General features: G+C 43.1%; 1 protein-coding gene across 1 annotated transcript in view; it reads left to right on the top strand.

Annotated features, from left to right (window-relative positions):
- The window catches only part of LOC145412978 (homeobox protein caupolican-like), a 192,241-nt gene that overhangs the window by 42,911 nt on the left and 124,108 nt on the right, over positions 1–25,222 (top strand). The window contains exon 3 of the mRNA XM_080282801.1: positions 17,974–18,089. Coding sequence (XP_080138927.1) covers positions 17,974–18,089 — 116 coding nt within the window. The remainder of the gene's footprint in view (positions 1–17,973; positions 18,090–25,222) is intronic.

The raw sequence follows: 25,222 nt of genomic DNA, 5'->3' as shown, positions 1-25,222 counted from the left end.
CTTCCTCATACAAACCAGTCACCCTCCTCACCTCCCTTTACCTCCTAGCATATCTTTACTTATCATTCTTCTGCATCATTTGCCCTCATCTCTTTCAGTCGTTCACTTCAGCTATTCCTCTTGCTCTCATTGCTTCATCTCCTCCGATTCCCCTTCCTCAAATATCCATCCCCTCCTACACTCCAGTTGATCTTCTCTTACCTCTTTCCTTAGCATTCGTCTTCTCTTTCATTTATCTTCTCTCACTCATTCATCTTTTCCTCTCTCCATCTAACTCTCAGAAATTCATCTCTATTCGCCGTCTCTCATATTATAACCAATCACCCTCTTCACTCCCCTTTATCTCCCATTATTTTTATCCCATTCTCTTCTCCCATTATTTTTATGCCTCTCTTCTTCGCCCTCTTCTCTCTCTACGCCCTTTCATTATTGCCCTCCTCACTGACCATTCCCCTCCTCCCCTTCACATTTTTATTGGCCTCTTCATCTTTTTATATCTTTCCTGTCATTCACTTTCAATTTCCTTTCTCTCTCTCTCCTCCCCCTCCCCTGCTCTCGCCTCCTCCTCCTCCCCCCCACCCTTCTTCTTCCTTCGTCCCCTCCTTAGTCTCCTCTTCCTGTCTTCTTTCTTCTCATACTCTTTCTCCTTTTCCACATCATCATCATTATCATCATCATCATCATCATTATCGTTGGTTTTCAGCTACTATCGTCACATTCCTTTCCTTCTACATCTCTTGCTCTCATTCATACTCCCATTCATTCTGTTTTCTGTTTCCATTTTTTGCCTCAGTTTTATATTTGCTACAGACCCAGTTATATTTCTGTTTATTCTGTGAAGCCAATATCCTCTCCTCTTTCTTTTTTCTCCTTTTCGCTTTGTTTTCTACTTTCTTTTTTTGCGCAAAATTTCGTCACTCAATGGGTAGGAATGATTGACCGTTGATGTTATGAGTCTTGTTCTCCTTTTACTGTTCTCTGTTCTTGTGTTCTTGAGCCCTGTTCACTTCTGGTCAGTCTCTTTCTCTAATTTTCTTTTCCATCACCTCCACTTATTTCTTTCTCGTTTGCGTTATCTTTTACCCTCCCCCCCCTCTCTCTCTCTCTCTCTCTCACCTGCGTTCTGTCTCTCACTCATTCTCCCTTCCCCTCTAACTTTCATTTTTCATCCCTCTTCTTTTTTCTGTCTTCTCCCTTTCTATTCGTTTCTCCTTTCTTTCTGTTCTTCTTCCTGCCCCTGTTACCCTCTATATCTCCCTCTCTTTCTTCTGATTCTTTCGTTTCCTTTACAATTCTTCGTTTCCCATCTTCGATTGAGAGCAGTTACGTTTCTTCCTCAACAAATTCTCTCTCTCTCTCTCTCTCTCTCTCTCTCTCATCCACCTCTCTTCCTAGTCCTCTTTTTCCTACTTTCTTCTTTCTTGTATGTTTCTTCTTCACTCCTCTCCAATCAGCCAACCACCTGTCTCTTCCTCTCCTGCTCTCTCTCTCTCTCTCTCTCTCTCTCTCTCTCTCTCTCTCTCAGCCTCCTGCCGCAGCTGTCGCCTCACCAAACAGCCAACTTCAGGGGGGAACAGCGGGGACATTCGGAGTTTAGCACCGCAGCAGATATCTCTACTTCACCCAAACTTTGAGAGTCCGCCGGGGGAAATGGAGTGAAAAAACAGAAAGTTCGTCCGGTCGGAAAATTCTAAAACGAAGTAAGATAAAATAGAATAAAAACTTTAAAACCGGAGTTGGGTCTATGCGGAGGAGGAAGAAGGGGAGTTTTGTAGCTCATGTTTTAGGCCCCGGCAGCTGCAAGGGTGTCTGTGTGTGGATTTGTGTGTTTAGGATTTTCCACGGATTTCCTCAGGTTGTGTTTTTGTGTGTGTTTCTGAACGCAAGGTTCGTCTGTTGATGCAATAATTTTATTTTCACTACGGTGAATAATATACTCAGCGATATATATATATATATATATATATATATATATATATATATATATATATATATATATATATATATATATACCATACCATATGCTCGGCAGTTTATTTAAAATACCCTGCTCAGTACTGGCTGTTTTGACAAATCATCATGTAGACGTTAAGCACACCCTAAACTCACTACTGAATTTTAAGTGCCATTAAACTGACGTAGCTCATAAAAAGACCATCAATATAATCTCTTTAAGCTGATGTATATTAATGGTGAGATCAACTGTCAAAACACACACATATTAGCCTTAAGCTGACATAATTAAAAACAATGGATAAAATAGAATGGGTTGCAAAAAGGAAAGTGGGTACAATGAATGGGAATTACGGCAGTGTATAGGAATGAATTACAATGAATGATGATTAATGGATGTAATTTACACGCTGGGTTACGGACAATGGAACATTATGTAAGGTATGCTGTAACAGACGTGAGGTAATGAATATCAGTACAGTACAGTATCAACATACAGTATCATCACTTCCTCACCAATAAAATCTAATTCCCCTAAGTCAAAGTAACTGATAACTAGATAAATAGTGCATAATAAAGGGAGGCATGATAAATCGAAAGAGATGTAAGGTAATCTAGAGCAAATGAATAAAAAAAAAAACTAACCTTTTCACTAAACTCCATATACATTTCATAATTCAGTGCAATTAATACGAAGATAATGAAAACAAAGTGGAACACAAGGATATGTAAGGCAATGTGAATCAGTGAATGAAAATCTCGTCACCTCTTCTCTCATCTGCATCTGCCCTTCGTAAATCAATGTAATCAATAACCAACCAACCAGGGAAGATCAATACAGAATATGACAGAGAGATAAGGTTAGGTAAACAGCCTGAGACGTAAACCATTGTATGTCAGTCAATTACAATCTCATTACCTCCACAGACAACTCCAGATATTCTTCTCAAATAACTGTAATTAATAAGTAGACAATGCAGAGGGGGACACACAGGGGGGAAAGCCGATGTATATCCAAGAATTACGATCAGATAACCTCCTCAGGCAACTTCACATACCCTTTTTAATCATCATCATCCGGACCTCCTTTCCCACCCAAGAGCAGGGTGAGGAAAAACCACTGTAATTAATAAGAACAATTCGCAGAAAAGGACACAAATGAACGTAAGGCAATGTATATCAAAGGATTAGAAACTTACTACCTCCCCAAGCAACGCTACATGCTCTTATAAATCACTGTAACTGACACCTGAACAACTATGGCTGATCAATTTTGCTGCGAAAGACGGCGAAAAAGACTAAAGTACTCTAACTCAGATTTAAGCCAATGCACATCAACGAATTACAGCCTCATCACCTCATGCAACTACACATTTTGTTCTAAATCTGTGTAATTAACAAGAAGATTACGTAGAATGAGACACAAATTAACGTAAACTAATATACATTTACGAATTACAAACTCATTACCTCCGCAGGCAACTGCAAATACCCTTCTTAAATCACTGTAATTAACACACAGCCAATTATAAAACCTGGCAGTCAGCGTGGAGGGCGTATCAGGGACCTAATGGCCATAATGACGACGGGGTGTAAAAACCTCGTCCCCGGTATTATGCGTCACGTTACCTAATTTGCATGAAGAACTGCTAACAAGTGAGGGGGGGAATGGGTTAATTACCATAACAAAGGTGGCTGGCCAATCTGGGACGGAGCCAACCATCTGGGCTAGGGGAGCTCAAGTCACAGATGGCTTCAGTACCTCAATATTTTTCTTCCTAATTCTTGCTACCCCTCGACGATTTAATTGGGATTTAGACAGACTTCGAACCGTACGGGATACATTGATTTTCTGACCTATTAACATCGTCTGGAGGTGAAGAAAAAGATGTCACCCAATGCCTTTCACAAATACGGCGACTGTATCTTTTCCACACTATGCTTCCACCAATCCCTTCCCTATCAAAAGTGCTGATCAAAATGAGATGAAACCGTCTGGCGTAGGAAAGAATAAAATGATCTGATCGAAACCATTGGGCGGTGTTAAGACTAAGCTAAAACAAGATGCCACCGAGCTGAAAAGGTTAGAGATATTCAGCCATTCAGTACGACGACGTCTTAAGTACTGTTCTTGCTATCTCCAGACGACTTATTTCAGCTGTCGTTGTGTACCGATTAGAGGCAATAACTATTCACTCATAGTAACATGGTATCAGCTAAATGTAATTCTTCCAGTCCCCACATGATTTTATTTACCTTAAGAATGACCTTTTGTAGCGAAGGGCAAAAAGCGATGAAAAGGAGAGTAGAGAATCATGAAGAACATTATTAGAGAGAAATTACATAAGTTGAAATAAAGAACATGAATGAGAGCAACAGCGTAAAAACAAGATGAATACAGAGCATAACTTTGAAATAACACTATATATTTAACACACTCGTACACAGATTACTAAAGCAGTAAACATAACCATAAAACGTTAAAAGACAATTCCCAGCATCATCGTATTGAGACTGACTTCATATCGCTCACTCCCTCTCTATGATACTTCTCATGTGGTTGTCGAGGTGTACAGGAGTTAAGAAATTTAGTACTAAGTTACAATATGCTAAGGTTATTAGCTGCCGTGTTAGGCTGGAGTCAGAAGAAATACTGTACTGTAAGCCCTTCACTACGAGAGGTCCCCCTTGAAGCTGTATTGCCGGGCTACAGTAAAAGTCCACGTAAAGAAGCTAATGATGACTGTAATTCCTTCACACCAAGAGGTCTTCCTTAAGAGGCTGGCGGTAGCGAGTTTTCAGAGGCGGGACGAATATAAATATATTGTCCTGAGGGAATTAAAGCTTTCATAAACGAGAAAAATATTATTACTAAAAAATGAGTGCAAATGGCGCGAAAAATGGTGAGGAGAGAGGGGTGTGGGTAATTATGGCCACAAAATACGATTATTCAGGCCATTAAGAGGTGGGATAGGGATGTGGGGGGGGGGGAGGACAATGGTGCAGGCCGCGGTGATTATGGTGCTTAAGAGGTCACTATCATGGAACGCTGGCCAGTATGGTGGTATAAATGTATGGGGACAGATTCTTTCGTTTTATCAGTCACCGGATGTATGGTGTGTTGTATGGTGACGTAATCAAGGGTGGTGTTAGACTAGTTTCTTTTATCTACGCCAGTGTCTCCTTTTCTCAGTCTTCTTTCCCTCCCCCCCCCTCTCTCTCTCTCTCTCCCTCACACACACACACACACACACACACACACACACATTTCAGGGTTTAGCAGGGAATTCTAGCAGCAACAGTTGGTCGCGTGACATCCATCTGGCAAAGCTTCATTTGTTTTGCTTCGCTCACTTCTGCAGAACTTACACATTCAGTCACGATACTCGGTCTCTGTCTCCTTTGTAATGCACCTTATTGGAAGGTACGCAAATGGGATGAGGATGAATTACGTCTTGCTGTATTTGTAGCATTTATTCTTTTTTTCTTTTTTTATATCTTTGTACTGTACATCAATATCAAGGGGTGAGAGGGATTGTTTTGACTCTCTCTCTCTCTCACACACACACACACACACACACACACACACACACACACACACACACCCTCCTCCATTGTTCCCATCGCCTCACCTGGCCCCCCGCCGTTACCTGTCATCACCCTATGCTACCTGGCCGCTGCTGCGATACTACCCTGCTCTCTCTCTCTCTTTTATTATTCATTATCCTGTCTCATTAGCTTTCAAGCGCCACTCCGGGGCAATTTGCAGCTAATTTTCTGGTGCGATATCCCGGCGGGGGGCTTCACGCGACCATGCACGGTTGTTGTGGTCTCGCCAGGTAAGTCTCGTGGGCGGCAAAGTGTGGAAAGCCAGAGATAATTCGTGGTTCAGCTCCCAGCATGACGAAGCCTTTCTAATCCTGCTTGTAGTACCACCAAACGCTTTAATCCATCTTGTTTTTATTACCGCCAGACAATACCATAGTTTGGAAAAGACGTCTCGCTGTAAAGAAGCAAAGCCCTGGATAATACGAGGCTTCTCCTGCATTGTACGGCGTAATCTTGCGGTAGTAAAAGTGAAATGTTAAAAGATTTTTGTTCTTGTCACGAACATTCTCCATGAGCCTCAAATTTCGTAATCATCATGACGTCTCCTTATAGTAGTTCATGTTGTCTATTCTACTTAGTGTTGGAAAAACGTCTGGCAGTAAAGGGGGCTGAAACACTAGCCATCCCCTTGTCTTCAGGTGCCTTGGTACTGTCGCTAAGGGAGGAGGAAGAGGAGGCGGAGGAGATGCAGATGCAGTAGCAGTGTGTTCTATCCTTCCTCGCTGTCCACACTATTGATTGAGGTTGAGGGAGGCAGAGTGAGCAGGGAGGTGGTGGTGGTGGTGAGGAAGGGGTGTTGCAGTCAGAGTGAAGCTGGAGGGGTCGTTGTGGAGAGGGGGCGAGCTAGGATGTAGGTTGAGTTGATAAATCCTTTCTACTCAAATTTACACTTAGAGTTTTTTTTTTTTTTCACCAATGCGAAATCCTAGCTATAAAAGGGTTATGCGGTACAGTTTTTTTTTTACCAATTTACCTGCCAGGGATGAACTTTTGCTGAAGAGAACCGTCTGTTGGTAGCCTGAATAAAATCCTAATCGCGTCGGGTCTCCTGTAGAGGGTCAGTAAATTATGTGCGCTTAGGATTTTCATTTATTTGTATAAGACTAACGCTTTTCTACCTTTTCGCTGTAACAAAAAAAAAAAAAAATCTCACGAAGTTGGTTTAAGCATATCAATACGATGATTTTTTTTTTTCCGTATTAAAGCAAGCTCTTAAACTCCCCCTTACTACCGGGTTGGTCTCCTTGGCTAAAACATAATCATCTGGTAGTGGCAAGAATATATAAGTGATGTCCTCGAAGATCAGAATGTATCAAGTCGCTGTGAGTATGATTTAGTTCTGTTGCATTTTTGATTATGACTCCGAATTCGCTGGTACGGGCAAGTGAGTGAAGGGATGGGGAAAAAAAAAAAAGACTCCTTCTATGTACTCAAAGGTAAATCCAGATCTGCCACGAATACTGTTGGTATGTTAAAATGAGATTCCTTTGCCGTATGGGTCTGTGGGCATGTTAGAGGGATTTGAGGAATGTGTTGAGGTGTTTGCATGTATCGGGGAATATGTGTGTGGTATGTGGTGGGAAATACGTCGCGTGTGTATGGTTATTGTATATGATGCGTGTGGTCGGTATACGGGACATGTGCAGTGGTCATATGATGCTTGATGGTATAGTGTGTGTGTGTGTGTGTGTGTGTGTGTGTGTGTGTGTGTGTGTGTGTGTGTGTGTGTGTGTGTGTGTGTGTGTGTGTGTGTGTGTGTGTGTGTGTGTGTGTGTGTGTGTGTGTGTGTGTGTGTGTTGGATATAATCCGTGTGTGTCCAAGGCACAGAGATGTGCCATAAAGTGTCCACAGGTAGCATGTGTGTAGAGCGTGAACGTGATGTGTGGTCTCCAGGTGTGTGTGTGTGTGTGTGTGTGTGTGTGTGTGTGTGTGTGTGTGTGTGTGTGTGTGTGTGTGTGTGTGTGTGTGTGTGTGTGTGTGTGTGTGTGTGTGTTGCCTGTCCCACTACTTCAACACCTGTCATTCTAATAGTCTTTTATTACCTGTCGTTGGCTAAGTGGGGATATGAAGGGGAAGGAGGTAAGTGGCAGAGGGAAGGGAGAGAGTGAGGAAGAGGGTGGAGGGGAGGAGGGACATCGGAGGGAAGGGGGAGGTGGTAAGTGAGAGGGGGGTGGGGGGAGGCAGTAAGTTAGAGGGGAGGGTGAGGGTGAGAGGGGGAGAAGGGTTGATCTTATTATTCTCAACCCCGCTTAGGTGAATTCGGGTTCCGCTCTTGATGTGGCTAATAGAACCATTTACCAGTAAGTATTTTCCACCTTATTTCCCGGCTATCCCATGCCGAATTAAAGTGTCTCCAGGTATGACAGAGGGTGAATGAAGGTACTAATTTTCTCAGAGGAATATGCAGGTGAAAGGGGGAAAGTAAGCGAGCGGGAATAAGAGAGAAAGGGAGAGGGAAGGAGAAGGACACCCAGAAAAAAGTCAACGGAAGTCCTGAACTGATAAAACACCCGAACGATCGTTGGTTTCCCCCCTGCCCTTGTTTTTGCACCCCGTGAATTTACTCCTGATTATTTTTACGATCCCCAGATACAAGGATAGCGCATTTGCAGACCCGTTCTCGCCGGGCCAATACCTGCACCAGCTTCCCTGACGCATGCGCACCCCTTCCGTCTGCTTCCGCGGTGGTAGTTGTGGTTGAGGATTCCCACTGCCGCCAAAAATGCACTTAGTATTGTTTCAGTACCCCCAAAACACAGGTAAAAAAGACAAAAACAAACATAAGACGGCCCGAAACACAAATACGCAGTACTCCCGACGCATGCGCATCCTTTCTGTCAGCTCCCGCCATGGTCCCCACGATAAGGACGCTGCTCGTAATTTCAAATACCGTAAAACATACACGCAGAAAGGTTTCATTTCTTCCATTGTCACCAAAATGCACGTAATGGCGATTCAAAATTTCCAATGTCACCAAAACATAAGCGTACCGGTAATAATTCCTCAAACCAAAGCAGTGTGTTCTTTGATTCTAAACTTCGATCATGACCAAAGATGTTCCCATTAATTAATATTTTCCTATCTCCAAAATTCGCACTGCCGCCTCCAAATAGAAGTGCTAAGCTTTGTTCTCTTTCCCAATACCCCTAAAAACATATCTTTACAGTTTATAAATATTCTGTGCGTTGTTAAACCTTTTTTTTTTCCCCTGAAGCTCCCAGTGCAGTCAAGCATAAATCCCATTCATCTCGACCTAAGTTCCATGAGCAATTAGAAAAAAAAAAAACTGAAGAAGACTCGTTTTCATAGATGCAAACCTTCCTCTGCACTCAAAAAACCACACGGATGTCCGGTTTTGCTGGTCCATCTAACACCTTGCCTCATTAGTGCTGAGTGAAGGAAGACCAATTATGCACATTTATGGGTACTGTGTTGAGGATATTTTTATTGTGCATTAGGAAGAGTAATGTCGTGTATTTCGTGTTCGTATGCTTTAAGTGGACGAATTCATAATTGTGGACGTTTATAGTGGGTCATAAAGATTTTCATCATCCATAACTGAACGGCCTCTGATCTTCCACCTCAGCGGCACACAAAAGTTAGCTTGGGCATTGTGTGACTTCCAGTTACAAGATGAACTTATGCAGACCGAGGATGTCTCTTTTCTCTGCTTTTTATACGGCCTGACTATTTATTTAGTTTTAACAGACATTTCATAGTGGAGGTGTTCAATGTAGACTGTTTTTAATCTCTCTACTACGACAGATTTCCCTCAAAGTTGATCAAAATCACCTACAGGCAGGAAGAACAGATGTCCTCGTAGTGAAGGGTTTAATACATGAAGGCCTGAGTGAGGCTTTCGGGTGTTTTTTTTTTTCCTTTCAGCTGAAAAGAGAACAATACAATGTCACAGAGAATTTCAAGCATACTTTTGTCTGTCACCCACCTCTCACAGTCAGTTCTGTTGTGGGAATGCTTATCACTTCCTTCTCTGATTTTTTGTGCCCGAGTGAATGGCGTGATAAATATTAAACGACTGATCAACGAACACTGCAAAATTCGACCAAGATCATCCCCCTCTCACCACTTACTGAAAGGATAATACAATTTGGATCATCGAGATACAAGAGCGATAACTCAGAAGGCTTAAAAATAACACTCAATTGCCACTGGAAAAAAACGCAAGACAACACAAACTGTCACACGTAACTCACGGAAAACGAAATAAGCTAAGCAATTTCAATTATGGACATCGGAAGTTATGAAAGGGAGAGACAGGGCCATTACCGTCATTACCGACATCCTCTTTGTGGGTGTGTGGGCGGGGTGTGAGGAGGTGTGTGGCTATGCGGTGGTGTGGATGGCATGGTGTGTGGGTGTATGGGCAGGAGTGGGGGAGTCGTCGACGACTACGATAGAAGATCTGTGGGGGAGGAAATATAAGGTACTCATGTGGGCTGTGAGGATGGAACTTATTGAAGAGTAGTCGAGACAGCGTACAAGGAATTCCTGAGAGCTATGAGTGTATGATGGGGAAGGGAATCGTGAGGATGTAGTGTACTCGTTCATGTGGGCCGTGAGGGTGTGAGGAGAGATGGGTCTGAGGGTGTGTCAAAGGTATTTGGGAGAACTGTGCGACAGTCAACAGGAAGGAATGGTGAGGATGTAAAATGGAGGAATGTTATTGTGAAAGAAAGGTTTTAAGGGTGTGTAAGGTACAGTATCTGAGTGAGTTGTAAGAGTGTAAGAAAGGAAGAGACATGACAGTGTGTATTCCTTGTAAGGCATTTACGTGAGGTATGAGGGTGTAAGCGAGAAGAAAACATGAAAATGTAAGGGTGTGAGCAGGAAACACGAGGTTGTGTGTAAGGCAATTTTGTGAGAAGATAAGGTGTGAGCAGGAAGGAGACATAAGGGTGTGTGTAAGGTATTCGTGTGAGATGTGAAGCTATGAGCAAGACAGAGACGTAAGGATATTAGATAGATCAGTGAGTTGTATAAGGTAGGAGCAATAAAGTATGAGGATGTGTATCAGGTACCGGTATGAGGCATGAGAATGTGAGAAAGGAAGAGACATTCGTGTGTGCATAAGGTATTCGTGTGAGGTGTGAGAGTGTGAGCAGTGAGGAATGGCGAGGGTGTAAGGTAGGCGGCCCCTGAGTCAACAAGGCGGCCAGGAGGACTGAATACCAAGGAGAGTCTCTGCGGGGCGCCGATAGAGAACCCGGTAGTGTGCATAAACGATCCGACTCCATTCACCAGCATATTGTCCCTCCGTCCTCACCCGCAGACTTAATACAGCCACGGGAAGCCTCTGCTGTGTGTGTGTGTGTGTGTGTGTGTGTGTGTGTGTGAGAGAGAGAGAGAGAGAGAGAGAGAGAGAGAGAGAGAGAGAGAGAGAGAGAGAGAGAGAGAGAGAGAGAGAGAGAGAGAGAGAGAAATAAAGTCGAAAATACAATGAAGTTCACACACGCGCACACACACACACACACACACACACACACACACACACACACAACGAGCAAAACGGTCTCAGATCACCGGACTAATAGACTAACATATTCTAACATCCCCGTTGCTGATAAACACGCGTTATCTAGGCACTGATAACGGCGAGGACGATACGACAACAGAGAAACACAGCAAAAGAGATAAGAACGTCACCCAGCCAGATGGTATCAAAACACGCGCATAAAGACAACGCCAAAAACAAACCCAAATATGCACCAGTCGAGATGTGTGCTATAAAAATGATAGGGAGAGATAAGAGACGGGGAGAGACAGGATTGCACGTTATCGTTGTGGGTGATAGTGTGTGTGTGGGTGGGGAAGGGAGTGGGGGGGTCAACCGGTTCTCCAGTGTGTGGGGTATTGTGGTGTTAAATGATTGGAGAGAGAGAGAGAGAGAGAGAGAGAGAGAGAGAGAGAGAGAGAGAGAGAGAGAGAGAGAGAGAGAGAGAGAGACCCCATCTAATTTTACCAACAGAAAGGACAACCGTCAGAAAAAGATATTACAAATCCAATTCCTACAGAGGCTTGAACAGTAAATAAGTGCGTGACCTCTTTGGATAAATTTTGAGCTAATTTATCCTTCAATCAGGACTTCCACTGCTCTCTCAACCCTACCTCACCCCATATTAGGTAGGGATGATGATGATGATGATGATGATGATGTGGACGACGACGACGATGATGATGATAAGGACGACAACAACGACGACGACGATGATGATGATGATGATGATGAAAACCAAGCCCTCACATCAAACCGCCAGCCCTACAAAGACGTCAATTGCACCGACTATAGACCCACCTCTCCTCCTCCCTCCCATACCCCCCTCAGAGCCCAAACACTAATCAATTCAGCCAATTTAAATAGGAAGGATAAAACGCCTGGTTAATATTCGCTCCGCATCTTCCCTGCGACACATTACCGCATTCCGCCAGCGCTCACCATCATCCGCTTCCTGTTTTTACCGAGCCGCGCTTGTTGTGGGGCCTTAATTAAAGAGAGAGAGAGAGAGAGAGAGAGAGAGAGGAGGAGACAGACAATGCTCGTAGCAGATAGTTAATTAAAATAGCAGTATGGGGTGAGAGGTGCGAAGGGGCCGAGAGAGAGAGAGAGAGAGAGAGAGAGAGAGAGAGAGAGAGAGAGAGAGAGAGAGAGAGAGAGAGAGAGAGAGAGAGAGAGAGAGAGAGAACCGACGCTGATTAGAGATAAGAAGAAGGAAAATAAGGAAATTTACTGCCTGGGAAAGGTTTAAAAAATGATAAGGATGGAACAATTACATGATAATAGTTAAACGTGTATGAGATCAAGGCTTGCCGACAGGATATGGAGAGAGAGAGAGAGAGAGAGAGAGAGAGAGAGAGAGAGAGAGATGATGATGATGGTGTGCACGAGTAAAAATCTGAAAGGTATGTGGGTGAAAATCGTGCATGTGTAAGTGTGAAAAGCCATGTACGTGTATAAGGGTGTGTGAAAACCTTGCAGGTGTATACGAGCTAAAGGCAACCAGGTGTTTAAAAGAAAATGAAAATCACTGAGAAGTATGGTATGAAAATCTGTAGGCGTAAAACGAAGTGAAAATCATGCATGTATACAAGAGTGAGTGAAAGTCATGCAGGTGTGTGTGAAATCGTAGAAGAGTATAAGGGTGTGAAGATCATGCATGCATATGAGAGTGAGTGGAAGTCAAGTAGGTGTGTAAGAGAGAAAATCATGCAGGTGTCCGTCAAAACCATGCAGGTGGACGAGTGGATGATTGCTGAGGAAGTGGAAACACAGGTGGAGACCGACAGCAGTAATTACGTGACACTGCTGGGTGAATATGTTGAATAGGCTAGACAGAAAAAAAAAAAAAATGGAGACAGAGTGATGTAACGTGTTGTAATGGTGGTGAGGATTTGGTGATGTGATGGTGGTGGTGGTGGTGGTGATTAGTAAGGGATGTGAATGTATTGTAATTAATGGTGTGATGATTTGGTGTTACAATGAGGTAGGGATGGTGACTGTGGTGGTGGTGATGGTGGTGATAACAATAATGGATGTATATTTGTTGCAATGGTGATAATGATTTGAAAATGAAATGTGGTGGTGATGGTGGTGAGTTATGACTGTAAATGTGTTGTAATGGCGGTGATGACTTGGTAATGAACTGTACTGGTGGTGGTGGCAGTTATAGAGGGAAAAGTGCTGTAATGGTGGTGTTGATTTGGTGGTGTTAGTGTGGTAGGGACGGTGGCTATGGTGGTGGCGGTGGTGGTAATGGTGATGATATTTATGGATGCCAGTATTCTGTAAAGGCGGTGTTGATTTGGTGGTGTGACTGTGGTAGGGATGGTGACTGTGGTGGTGGTAAGAGGGACAGACATCACCATGAAGGAGGTGTTGATTTGTTGGAGTAATTTAACAATTTGTGGCTGTGGTAGAGGTGGTGATAAGAGTGGTGGTGATAGTGGTGATGAAAGGGGTGGGCTCTGTGGTGGAGAACATAGTGATGAGCGCGATGTATAGCTTGTATGCTAGATATGGGGAAAGGAATATAATGATGTAAGGCACTGAACTGGCAGCACTGATCTGTGATGTGGTAAAGTGGCAGGAGTGGTGACTGATGGTCGTAGTGGTGGTGATGTAGTGATGACAGGAGTGGTACCTGTAGAGGTAACTGGTAGTGACTGAGGATGTCTGACGGTGACAGTGGTTATGATGACTGTTTTTGTGGTGACAGTAATGATGAAGGTGGTGGCAGGGTGATAGTGTTGACTGACGGCTGTGCAGACAAAAAATTATGTGGATGTGGTGTTAACAGTGGTGATGTTATGATAACAGTAGTGGTGATGGTGATACAGCTGATGACATAAGTGGTGACGTTGGTGTTGCTGATGATGAAGGCGGTGGTTTCCGAGGACAGATAAAAGTTAAATGAGGTGATGTTGGGTGAGATAAGGAAAGGGATGATGATAGGTCTCTCAGTGACAGCAGACGAAATGATGGCAGATCCTAAGTGATAAGTAGTGAGGATGACGATACTGATGATCATATGTAAGCGGCTGTGGCTGGGATGATGGTGATGTTGATGATGATCGGTGTAATACAGAGGGGAGTGATGGTACTGGCTGTGTATATAGCAGTTATGGTAATGAGACAACATCATGCTATCAATATCACGACGGCGACGAATGAAACATTACTAACAGAAGTCACAGCTGCTGCTGCTGCTGCCGATGATAATGGTGATGATTCTCCTTCCCCCCGTGTGTGTGTGTGTGTGTGTGTGTGTGTGTGTGTGTGTGTGTGTGTGACGGAGACAAAGCACGGGCAGCGTCACGATACACGTCACAAGGGAGGCCGAGGCAGGTGTGTGGCAGGTGTGGACAGCTGTCGGGGCGGGGCGAGGGGGGGACAGACAGGAGGGGGAGGCAAGGACAAGGAGATGAAGAGAACGAGAGAGAGGGGAAGGGAAGAGAAATACGAGGAAAGGTCGAGGGAGACGAGAAGACAAAGACACGGAGAAAGAAAGATAAGAGGAAGAAGGACGGGGGAAAAGAAGAAAGGGATGGAAAGAAAAGGAAACGGTAAGATCGATATAGGGATGGAGAAGAAGCAGGAACAAATGTAGAGGAGGAGTCAAGGGAAGAGGAAAAGGAATATGGAAGAAGGGGGAATGAAGGAACACTAAAAGAGAAAGAACTACAAGAATGGAAACAGTGAGAGAGAGAGAGAGAGAGAGAGAGAGAGAGAGAGAGAGAGAGAGAGAATAAAGATTAAAAAGGAGGATGGCAACGGAGGGCGGCGAAGAAAGGTCAGACAAAAACAACCATTTTACTTTATATACTTTCGGTAAAAAAAAAAAAAAAACTGATCTGGATTTTAGTATTTTTTCTTTCTCTCTCATATTATTAGTAAAGCATCCCAGTTTACTTTCAATCTGTTTTCTCCTCTTGGATATGTTCAGTATATATTCCTCTAGTCTTTCACATTCACTGTTATATTTGGAGAAAAATGACTTGACATTCTCGGCAGCAGGATACCTCTTTCTTCTAGATGCATGTAACTTCTCTCTCTCTCTCTCTCTCTCAAGACTTTAATCGTCTGGCTGAGAGGCGTTTCCACCAGCAAAGAAATTCGTCTAGCGTTAACACAGTAATGTAACCTCAGTGCGCAGACAATAGCTAAATGTTGAGAAAGATGAGCAGACATTTTTGACAAGGACAGTTTCTTGTAACCCCTTCAGACCGAGACGCCTCCCCCAAGCTCAAGAAAATCGTCTGGTTATGGGCGGAGTAGAACAAAGAAGAATTGGTCCTCGGTGTGATGGGACTAAAATTACATACCAGTACAATTGTTTTTAATCTCTCTCTCTCTCTCTCACTCACTCACTCACTCTCTCTCTCTCTCTCTCTCTCTCTCTCTCTCTCTCTCTCTCTCTCTCTCTCTCTCTTTGTGAAGCCGAGTATAAGATTTTTCACAATTAAAACTTTGGAGTAACGTGTTCTTTCATCCTGGACTTGGTCGGGAAAAGAAACCAAAAATAAATATCGGTATAAAAAAGAAAGCATATTGCGGACGAGTCGAGAGAGAGAGAGAGAGAGAGAGAGAGAGAGAGAACAATACCACACAAGGAAGGGATTGAATTGGAGAGAAAGGCATTAAATGGGGGCAGAATAAAAACAAAACAAAGGGCTGTAAGGTGAAGAAAGATAGAGAGACAGAGAGAGTGAGTGACAGATTTCAGAGAAGGGCTAGGAAAGAGGAGAGAGAGAGAGAGAGTAAAGAAGAGTAGGCAAGAGAGGAGAGAGTGGAGAGAATGAGGAAAAGGAGAAAAGATATGAAAGGAGAGAGAAGGGAATGAGAGAGAGAAATAAAGAAAGAAGAATATAAAAGATGAAGAAATGTTGGCATGGAGAAAACGAATATGAGGAGAGAATTACAGGAGTACGAGATGAAGAGTAAAGGAAAGTTGGAAGATAGAACGATGAGAAAATGAAAAGGAAAAAAAAGAATGAGGACAAAAATATGGAAGAAAGGTGGAAAAAGAAGAGGAAAAAGAAAGGAGAAATAAAAGGACAAAAAAGAAAAGGGAGAGAAGACAACGACGAGTGGGGGAAAAGGAAAAGAAGAGAAAGGAAGAGAGAAGTTGGAGAAGTTATGGAAAGAAGAAGAAAATACCAAAAATTGAGACAGAAAGAGAGAACGAGAGGAGAAAGAGAAATATGAGACCCGAGTGAAGAATACAGCTCTCTTTCTGTGGTGGACTCAAAGCATTTTTCCAATTTCAAGTCATCGGTCAAAGCGCAGGCTGGTGGTAAAGGAAGAAGGGTCCCCGACATTCTTAATAATGCTCTCGGATCCTTTATCGTTTTACTCGTCCAGCATTTTTTGTTTGCTTTATTAAATCCTCAGTTCAGACGATGAAGACTGGGCCGTGAATAAAAGAAGTCTATAACGCGACCAACTTCATACAAACCGGACATCTAACTTGACCTAACCCAAGCAATCCTAATCTAGAGAAAACCAAATCTAACCTAACCTCAGCTTATCTAAAAACACAACCTAATCTAACCTAATGTAATTTAATTTAGCCTAATGTATCTTTACTTAACCTTACAAGATTTTACATATAACCTAACCCAACCTAATTTACTCAAACGTAATCTATCCTTACTTAACATTACATGATTATTACTTATTACCTAACTCAATCTAACCTAACAATTTAACTTATTCTAAACTAGGTCTAATCCAATCTAGCCCACCTTAACGCAGGCTGCTAATCTTCAATATAATAAGCACCTCAATATTAACTTCTTAACTGCTATGGGGTCCCTCTTCTGCTGGCCAAATCTTCTGGCCGTGGTAAGGAGAATAAGAGCCATCATGCCAAAGGAGTTAAGAGAAACACAGGTAAAAGATGGATAACTTTTTAGTGATTTTTTCGCACAACACGTACGTAAGACACCATCCTTCAGCGAGCGATTTCACATTAACGGTGCCCTTATACTGGACACACTCATTTAGCAGTTATATAAATCAGTTATCATCAGTTTCCCCTACTCTGAGGACATCTCCAAAAGGTGGATAGCATCATTTGTCTAACCTCCCTATATGTTTAAAGAATAACTCAAAATTTCGAATATTCCCTCATTCCCATACATACAGCACATCCATACAAAAATATTTCTGATTTCTCCATGTGTCAGATATTCCATTCGCTGGATATCTTCATAACACACATTTATAGACAAGACATCCATACTGGGGAATGTACTGTTTAGCGGGATATCTTCAGGGCTACTCGGATCCTCCATTTTGCAGACATCGCCATGAATCGGTCACCTCCATTGCCAAACCTCTCCTTAAGTTCTCACTTTTATTTAGTGATCATGTATATTTAGCGTATTTTCCTTCATTACGCTCACTTATTTTTGTACTCCGCCGCTCTCTCACAGTTTCTCGTATTTATTTCCACATTCATTCCCTCCCCTACACCTCATGCTGCTACTCCGTAAGCATGCTTCTTATCACTCCCTCTCACTCTCTATCCATTTTCTTGAGTGAAACTTCCACATCTTTCCAGCACCGCCTCCTCCCATTCTCTCACTATCTCCAACAGTGCCTTCCTACACTTCCTTACCCTCTCCAACAGTGCCTTCCTACACTCCCTCACCCTCTCCAAAACTATCTCCAAAATTTCTTGCCACTCCAAAATTCTTCCACTGCTACTTTCCACCACCGTCGCCTTACACTTCTAATGCGCTCTAGCACTACCTCCTAGACCATTTCTCTCGCCTCTCCAATCTCTCTGCCATTTCCTGTCTCTTCCACTAACCCACTCTTACTGCCACTTCTAACTCCCCCTGCCACTCCTAATCACAGTCTCTTTCTAACTCTTCCCGTCTTCTTTCAGGCCTCTGGGTACGGGATGAAGGATGGAAGTGCTGCCGACGTGTCCATGTACGGCAGTAGTCTAGGGGCCTCTCCCGCCGGATACTACCCCTACGACCCCACCTTCGCCGCCTACGGGTAAGTACCACCTTCTGTGTTGACTCATGGCCGTAATTATACCTTGGGATATATATGACTTCCAATTTCCACTCCCCACCCTCCACAAGCTTTGGATATCGAACACGGGTATTCAATTCCCGGAATCACAAGCAGACACACGATAAATTCCCAGCCGCAACTGTAGTTCTTTTGTGTAGGAGGAGGAGAGATACTGAAAGTTTTGCACTCTCCCTTCACATCCTTCCTTCAAAAGCAAATCAGTTAATAAAGGCAGCTCATCGCATTTTTGTTCGTGCATCTCTGTCCTGATTAACAAAACGAAGGCCTGAGTGTCAAATGGCTTGAATGAGACTACAAGATTATTTGGGATGCTCTACTGGAACTGCCACCTTCCCGTGGTCCTACAGTTGAGGATCAACTTTAGGCAAGGCAGGTCGTATATAGTCTTAGCCATGTGTGGGTTACGATTCAGAGGGTCTTGGTCTACCAGCGTTGAGAGAAAATGGAGTCCGCATTCGCTTCTGGTTTTTATATTATTTGCCACTGGTCTAAACACAAATACCGCTACCGTGATCTGAATACTGTTGTCGCTCACTGAGAAGAAGAGGTCGAAGACGTAGGTGAGAGTGATCCTGTGTGAAAATATTTGTATGCTCGTGAGTGTGCATGCAAATTTGTGTCTGCAGCTGTGTTAATGTGTATTTGTATATGCGTGTACTCGTGTGTGTGTGTGTGTGTGTGTGTGTGTGTGTGTGTGTGTGTGTGTGTGTGTGTGTGTGTGTGTGTGTGTGTGTATCATATATATATATATATATATATATATATATATATATATATATATATATATATATATATATATATATATATATATATATATGAACAAAACGGGTTCCTATTTTAAAAAAAAAAAAAAAAAAAAAAAGGATCGACAGTGCTACGTTGGTGAAGACAAACAGAGGCAGCACAAGGTAAACAGGTGAAGAGAACCTGAAGACTATCGACACCATCGCGGAGGACAAGTAAGTCGAGCAGAAACCACAACATGATATTCTGTCTTTCAGGATTATAACCACATTGATTCCCTCCAATCTGAGTATGGCACCCCACTTCATTCTCTTGGTCAACTGGTCTGTGTCTGTCTGTCTGTCTGTCCCTCTCTCTCTCTCTCTCTCTCAATCCATCCATCCCTCACTCTTCCTCCGAGACCAGGCAATCCTTCTCTTGCCAGCAAACTCAGCGATGTCAGAGGGCCACAGGGGAGGCGACAGCGAGACGAGGCGCCGAGAACAAGTCGTGTCTACCTGCTGCTCTAATTTGGCCGAGGCGTAAAGAACCCGACGCGGAAAATTCTCATCTGCGTCGGGGGAGAAGAAGGGCGCGTCAATGATTCAGGGGCGCTCCTTAGATGCTCGCCCTGGGACGGAAAAACTCTGCTATCTGTACCGGGGTCTTCAGTTTTTATTGCGTATTAGCAGGGAATGAGGAAGTTGAGTCGCTGGGGGCCAGAGGGAGAGTTTTCCGGCGCGGTGGCCGTTTATTCTAGAGTCCCTGCGGATCCCCAGACCAGGTTGGATGAGTGTAATGTTAGGTGGCGTCTAGGTGAGATGACGACCAGGTGAGATGATATCTGAGTGAAATGACGACTAAGTGATATAAATACCAGATGAAACAGCTACATAAGGGGATAATTAGGTGAGGTGACCGAAAGCTGGAATTCCTGGTTTCTTTTCTGAGATATCTGTCCCCTTCAAGCTTCCCCAGAGGAGGACCTCAAAATGAATATGATCACCAAACCCAGGACGATACATGGACAAGCCTTTACCTTGCTTCCTAACAACAATGCTGCAAAGATTCCATGTTGTTGACAGATTGTGAACTCATATACCTCACCTGAATAATTGCACTACAGAATAATAGATGACTGTCTCATAACTAACGTTTTTCTACTGCTTTTACGAATGAAGTGAATACTAAGGATATAAAACAGCTCAAGTCTGGTGAGTTTACGGCAGAAATCACCCGTGAAATATATTAGTTCTAGTAAGTCTTTGCCTACGTTTCGCTAGTTTTAAATAATTATCAGATAAAATTGGGAAGACAGTTGATGGTCTGGCTAGATATAGTGTAAGAAAAGCATCAGTAGGGGAGGAACTAGGAATGCACGACAGATAAGTGTGACACAGGGGCAACAGAGATTGATGGAGGACAAGGGGAGTGACGCCGACAGAGGTAGTAGTGAGAGGGGACAGAGTAAGCAGAGGTAGGAAGAAGCAGAAGTTTGGCAGAGTAGGCGGGAAGAGTAAACACGGAGGAGGCAAGGAGAGTAGCCATGGGGAGCGTGGACGAACTTGATGCACGGAGAGTTAACGGGAAAAGGAAACAAGGACTAAAGGTAGATGGTGGAGATGGGAAAAGGAGGAGGCAAGGAAAGGAGGCAAAGACCGGATTTAACGATATGTGACAAGGTAAAGAGATAGGGAAGACAATTTGGAAGGCGAGGCAAGGAGAAGGGGCAAGTGGTGATGGCAGGATGTGGAGGCGGACAGGAGGTTGATAGTGAAGCAAAGGAGGGGGAACAGGTGGTTTAATAATGGCAAGTAAATAGGAAGATGTGAGAGGAGGTAGGTAGTGGAGGCAGGGAGAAGATGTATGGAATGGAGGTGGAGAGAGGATGCAGACGGTGTAGGAAGGGAGGGTAAACAGGAACAGGAATAGGAGTGAGAGGAGGCAGGCAGTGGAAGCAGGGAGAGGATGCAACAAATGTAGGCAGGGAGTGTAGGAAGTAAGCGGACTGATAGAGCGTAGGCAGAGGGAGGAGCCAGACTACCACACCTGCCCGACCAACCAGCAGGTGTTCGGTTAGTTCCGCACCACACTTGAAATGACGGGGTAAAAACAATGACACAAGTTTCCCGTCCTGTATCGGTAATGTGGTCCTAAGTAGATCCTTTGTTGTAAGACGCTGGATGAAGTAATTATGTCACCACCACTATCATTAGTCTCTTCCTATTTTACAGTGTTAATAATAGGGCAAAACTCTGATGAACTGTTTGGCGACATGACTATTAGACGAAAAGAGGCTCCAGGTACAATATTCCGTTTCTCATATGTCACAGGATTTACGAAAGTGCTTGCAACACATGTGCTGGGAAGTGGAGTCGTCACATTCCCACACCAGTACAAAGCAGAGGGCATTTTCAGGGCTATATTACTAAAACTGAGAAAGCAAACCGATAAGCAAACCTGCATTCTACGACACATTTATGAACACCACTGTCAGAGCAAGGTGTACATAGCTTCTCTGCCACGCTGCTGGATGTGCTCTGTAATGCGGCGTACAGTCTCCAGATATGTTAACTCTTGAAACTGTTCCATAAATCATCGTCAGACACTGGAGGTCCGTATAACCCCATCTTTATTAATACTACGCGGTCATTCGTTATCACCTACTCCTTTTTGCAGCTTTTATCGACATGCCAACACACTGTCCTTCCGTTACCAGTAGTGGAGATGAATAATACGAACATGTTTCAAACACTATCAGTACCAGCATCCGTGGACTGATAACCACTAAGATACGCACAGCAAAAACGGGGTATGTATTGTAATATATGCAAAACGAGAGATAAGATGACGGATATGACTGAATAACGCTAGCTGGGAAATAAGGGACGAACCATGAACGTTTGGTGAGAGAGCAAGGACAATGGTGGCTGACAGTGGGTGGCTGGGGAGGAGGTGGAGGATTTTAGGTGAGACAGGGCGCCGACTGACCAAAGTTTACCCTGCTGGAGGTTTTTTCACTACCAATCACTGAACTCTCTCTCTCTCTCTCTCTCTCTCTCTCTCTCTCTGTTGCTTCGTTACACCATTTCTCACTTTTTTCCTTTATTTTGCGACCCCTAATACTTTTTTCTCTGCATTTGTCTTACTGCTTCATTTCTTCTTTACTGAAACATTCTTTTGTCATCTCATCTCTGTGTCAAACTCACTTAAGACCGAGCTATTTATCTACCTATCCATCAAACTATTTATCTGTCTATCTTCCTATCTTTCTCACTATACCTTCTTCTCGCTTAGTAGCTCCCGTTCCACACACTCCCTCACTCGCATCCTCTTCCTCAACTGTCTTCCCTTTCATTTTCTCCTCTTTCCCCAAGCCTCTCTCTTCACCACCAAGGCTCTCTCGCATCCCTTCCCCTCCTACCCCTCATTCTCTCTCCTCCCCCGTTCCCTCCCCACGCCCTTTAGAACCAAGACTTCCTCATCTCCCCTCCCTTCGACTCCCCCACCCCTCTCATGTTTCCTTTCCTCCTTCCCTTCAGTGACTTCCCCCTTCCTCTTCTCCTTGTCTCTCTCATTCCTCTCTTGATTTGTCTGTCTCCCACTTCCACCGTTCCTCTATTTTCCTTCCATGGCCGACATCCATCACTCTCTCTCTCTCTCTCTCCCTCTCCCAATTCCACCGTTCCTCTATTTTCCTTCCATGGCCGACATCCATCACTCTCTCTCTCTCTCTCTCTCTCCCCTACCCCTAGCGCGCGAACTACGACCGACAACATTCAACATTCATGCCATCTTGCAACTTTCAACAACGCTGCATCATTCAACATCCCGCTGAAAGAATTTGTATGTACAGTCGCGGGGGCTCCGAAAGTAATGAAGAAAACGCTAGGTTGATGTGAAGTGCTAATCTCAAAATTCCAAATGTCAAAATCTTTCTGCTTCTACTTTTGGGAAATCTTGAGGAAGGTGAGATGACGTGAACGAATCTTTCTGCATGTATGTTTTTTTCCTCAGTACTTCGTCTCGGTGGCTTTCTTTATTCTCGTTTTCTTTTAGTTTTTCTTTTTCCTACGGGTTTACGTTCGTTCTATTTCCATGTTTTATTTTTGTGGGGAAGGGGAATGGGGAGCTTTTTCGTATTTATATTATATAAGGCCAGAGGGCTGGAAAATAGTAGATGTATATATTTTTTATTACTGTTTCCTCTCTCTCTCTCTCTCTCTCTCTCTGCTTCCCGTATCCTCCTCTCACCCTCTCCCTTCATCCTCCAGAACCAAGGCTCACTCCCTTCATTTTCACTTATTTCCCTTCCTCCTTTCCTTCAGTAATTTCTTCCTTCCTTCATACACGTACAGTACTTCCTCTTCCATCCTTGGTTCTCCATCTATCTATTCATCCGTTCATCTATCTCTTTATCACCACCAATACCCAGCCCATATATTAGTGAGAAATAGAGGGGTGATGATGACGGTGTTGGTGATGGTGACGGTGATAATGATGGTGATGATAAAGATGATGATGACAATGGATGTGGGAAAAATTACGAACATAACTCCCCTTGTACGTCCCCAATGCCAACTCCACAGGTTTACGAAAGTTGCTATCACTATTTCCAGGGTAACTAAGAGGAAATTATCAACGCCTGAGGTGTATATTAGCTAAAAATCTTTCACTATGAGGGCGTCTTTTATGCTTCATCCTTGCAACCATCAGATAATTTAACTCAGCTAAGGAGAGGCCTTTGGGATTCGATCTTTCTTCCTTGCGTTAAAAAAAAAATCTTTCCCTAACTCCCTCCTTGACTCAAAAAGAATAAAATCGCCCGGATGTGGGGAGATGTAACCAAGTCCTCGTACTAAAAGGGTATTTATGTCCATCTGGTGCCATTAGTAACTTAGTATAGACAATAAGAGTTACAGTAACCATTTGGGTGCCTTTGCAACAACGAAGTTAAGAATAAAGTTTTTGTGTTCCGCAACCTGTAATATTATCCACAGATAAGAAAACGGCAATACAAAAGCAACAGTAATATTAACTACTACCAACACACACACACACACACACACACACACGCACCAAACACTACCCTCACGAGAACATAAAAGAATCATTACAACAACCTACTCAGCAAAAACAACAACAACAATCTTCACACACACACACACACACACACACACACACACACACACACACACGTCTCAAACAAGAACTGAAGTATCTTGCATTATTAACTCTCGCACCGATCTAAGAGGCTCGAACGATTTCCATTCTTGATTTATGGCCAGAAGATGGAGTCACTTAGATTACTGCAGAAAGATGATAAATGAAAGAAGGTTAGGTGTTGCGATGGCGTCTTTCTTCCTTTCTTAACATCTTTCTTCCTTTCTTAACATCTTTCTTCCTTTTTTAACATCTTCTTTCCTTTTTAACATCTTTCTTCCTTTCTAAACATCCTTCTTCCCTTTTTAACATCCTTCTTCCTTTTTTAACATAATTCTTCCTTTTTACACATCTTTCTTCCTTTCTAAACATCTTTCTTTCTTTTTTAACATCTTTCTTCATTTCTAAACAAATTTCTTCCTTTTTAAACATCTTTCTTCCTTTTTTAACATCTTTCTTCCTTTTTAAACATCCTTCTTCCTTTTTTAAACATCCTTCTTCCTTTTTTAACATCTTTCTTCCTTTTTTAAACATCCTTCTTCCTTTTTTAAACATCCTTCTTCCTTTTTTAACATCTTTCTTCCTTTCTTAACATCTTTCTTCCTTTCTTTCTTAACATCTTTCTTCCTTTCTTTCTTAACATCTTTCTTCCTTTCTTAACAATAGCTGATAATTTTATTTTGATTACTGGAGTCTTTTTGAATTGAAGGTGTCTCATGAACCCTTTACTAAATTATTTGCTATTCTGGTGCTTCCCTGTGCCAAATAAAATCGTCTGGTTGTAAGACTAAGGGCCAGCATTCTCCCTGAGCTTCCCAACATGTTCTCCTACGCGATTTATTTTCCTTATTACATCTTATTGTTCTATTCTGTTATATAAATCCTTCAAATATCGCCACACTCTGTACAAATAACATACAAAAGGATATTAACCAGTCATCTTCAAAAATAAGTCGCAAAGGATGAGGTGCTTGGGAGCCTCGTTACCCGACGCGAATAAGGGCCTAAAAAGTAATGTAATCGCGTCGAAGAGGTTAAGAAAATACAGATATAATCGTGGCAGGAACTACAGAATCAGAATTAACCGAATCTCCTCAGGTATTCCTACTACACGCCTGCTAAACCCTATTGTGCATTCTACAACCTCTCCCCCCATTCCGCCAGTAACCAATTCCACCACCATCGACCCTGCCTCTGTCTGACAT

Source organism: Coenobita brevimanus, chromosome 94 (assembly GCF_032717465.1).
Source record: "Coenobita brevimanus isolate Jiangsu-jjx chromosome 94, ASM3271746v2, whole genome shotgun sequence".
NCBI classification, from domain to species: domain Eukaryota; kingdom Metazoa; phylum Arthropoda; class Malacostraca; order Decapoda; family Coenobitidae; genus Coenobita; species Coenobita brevimanus.
The sequence above is the reverse complement of the archived record's forward strand: the minus strand, read 5'-3'. Positions and strand labels throughout refer to the sequence as shown.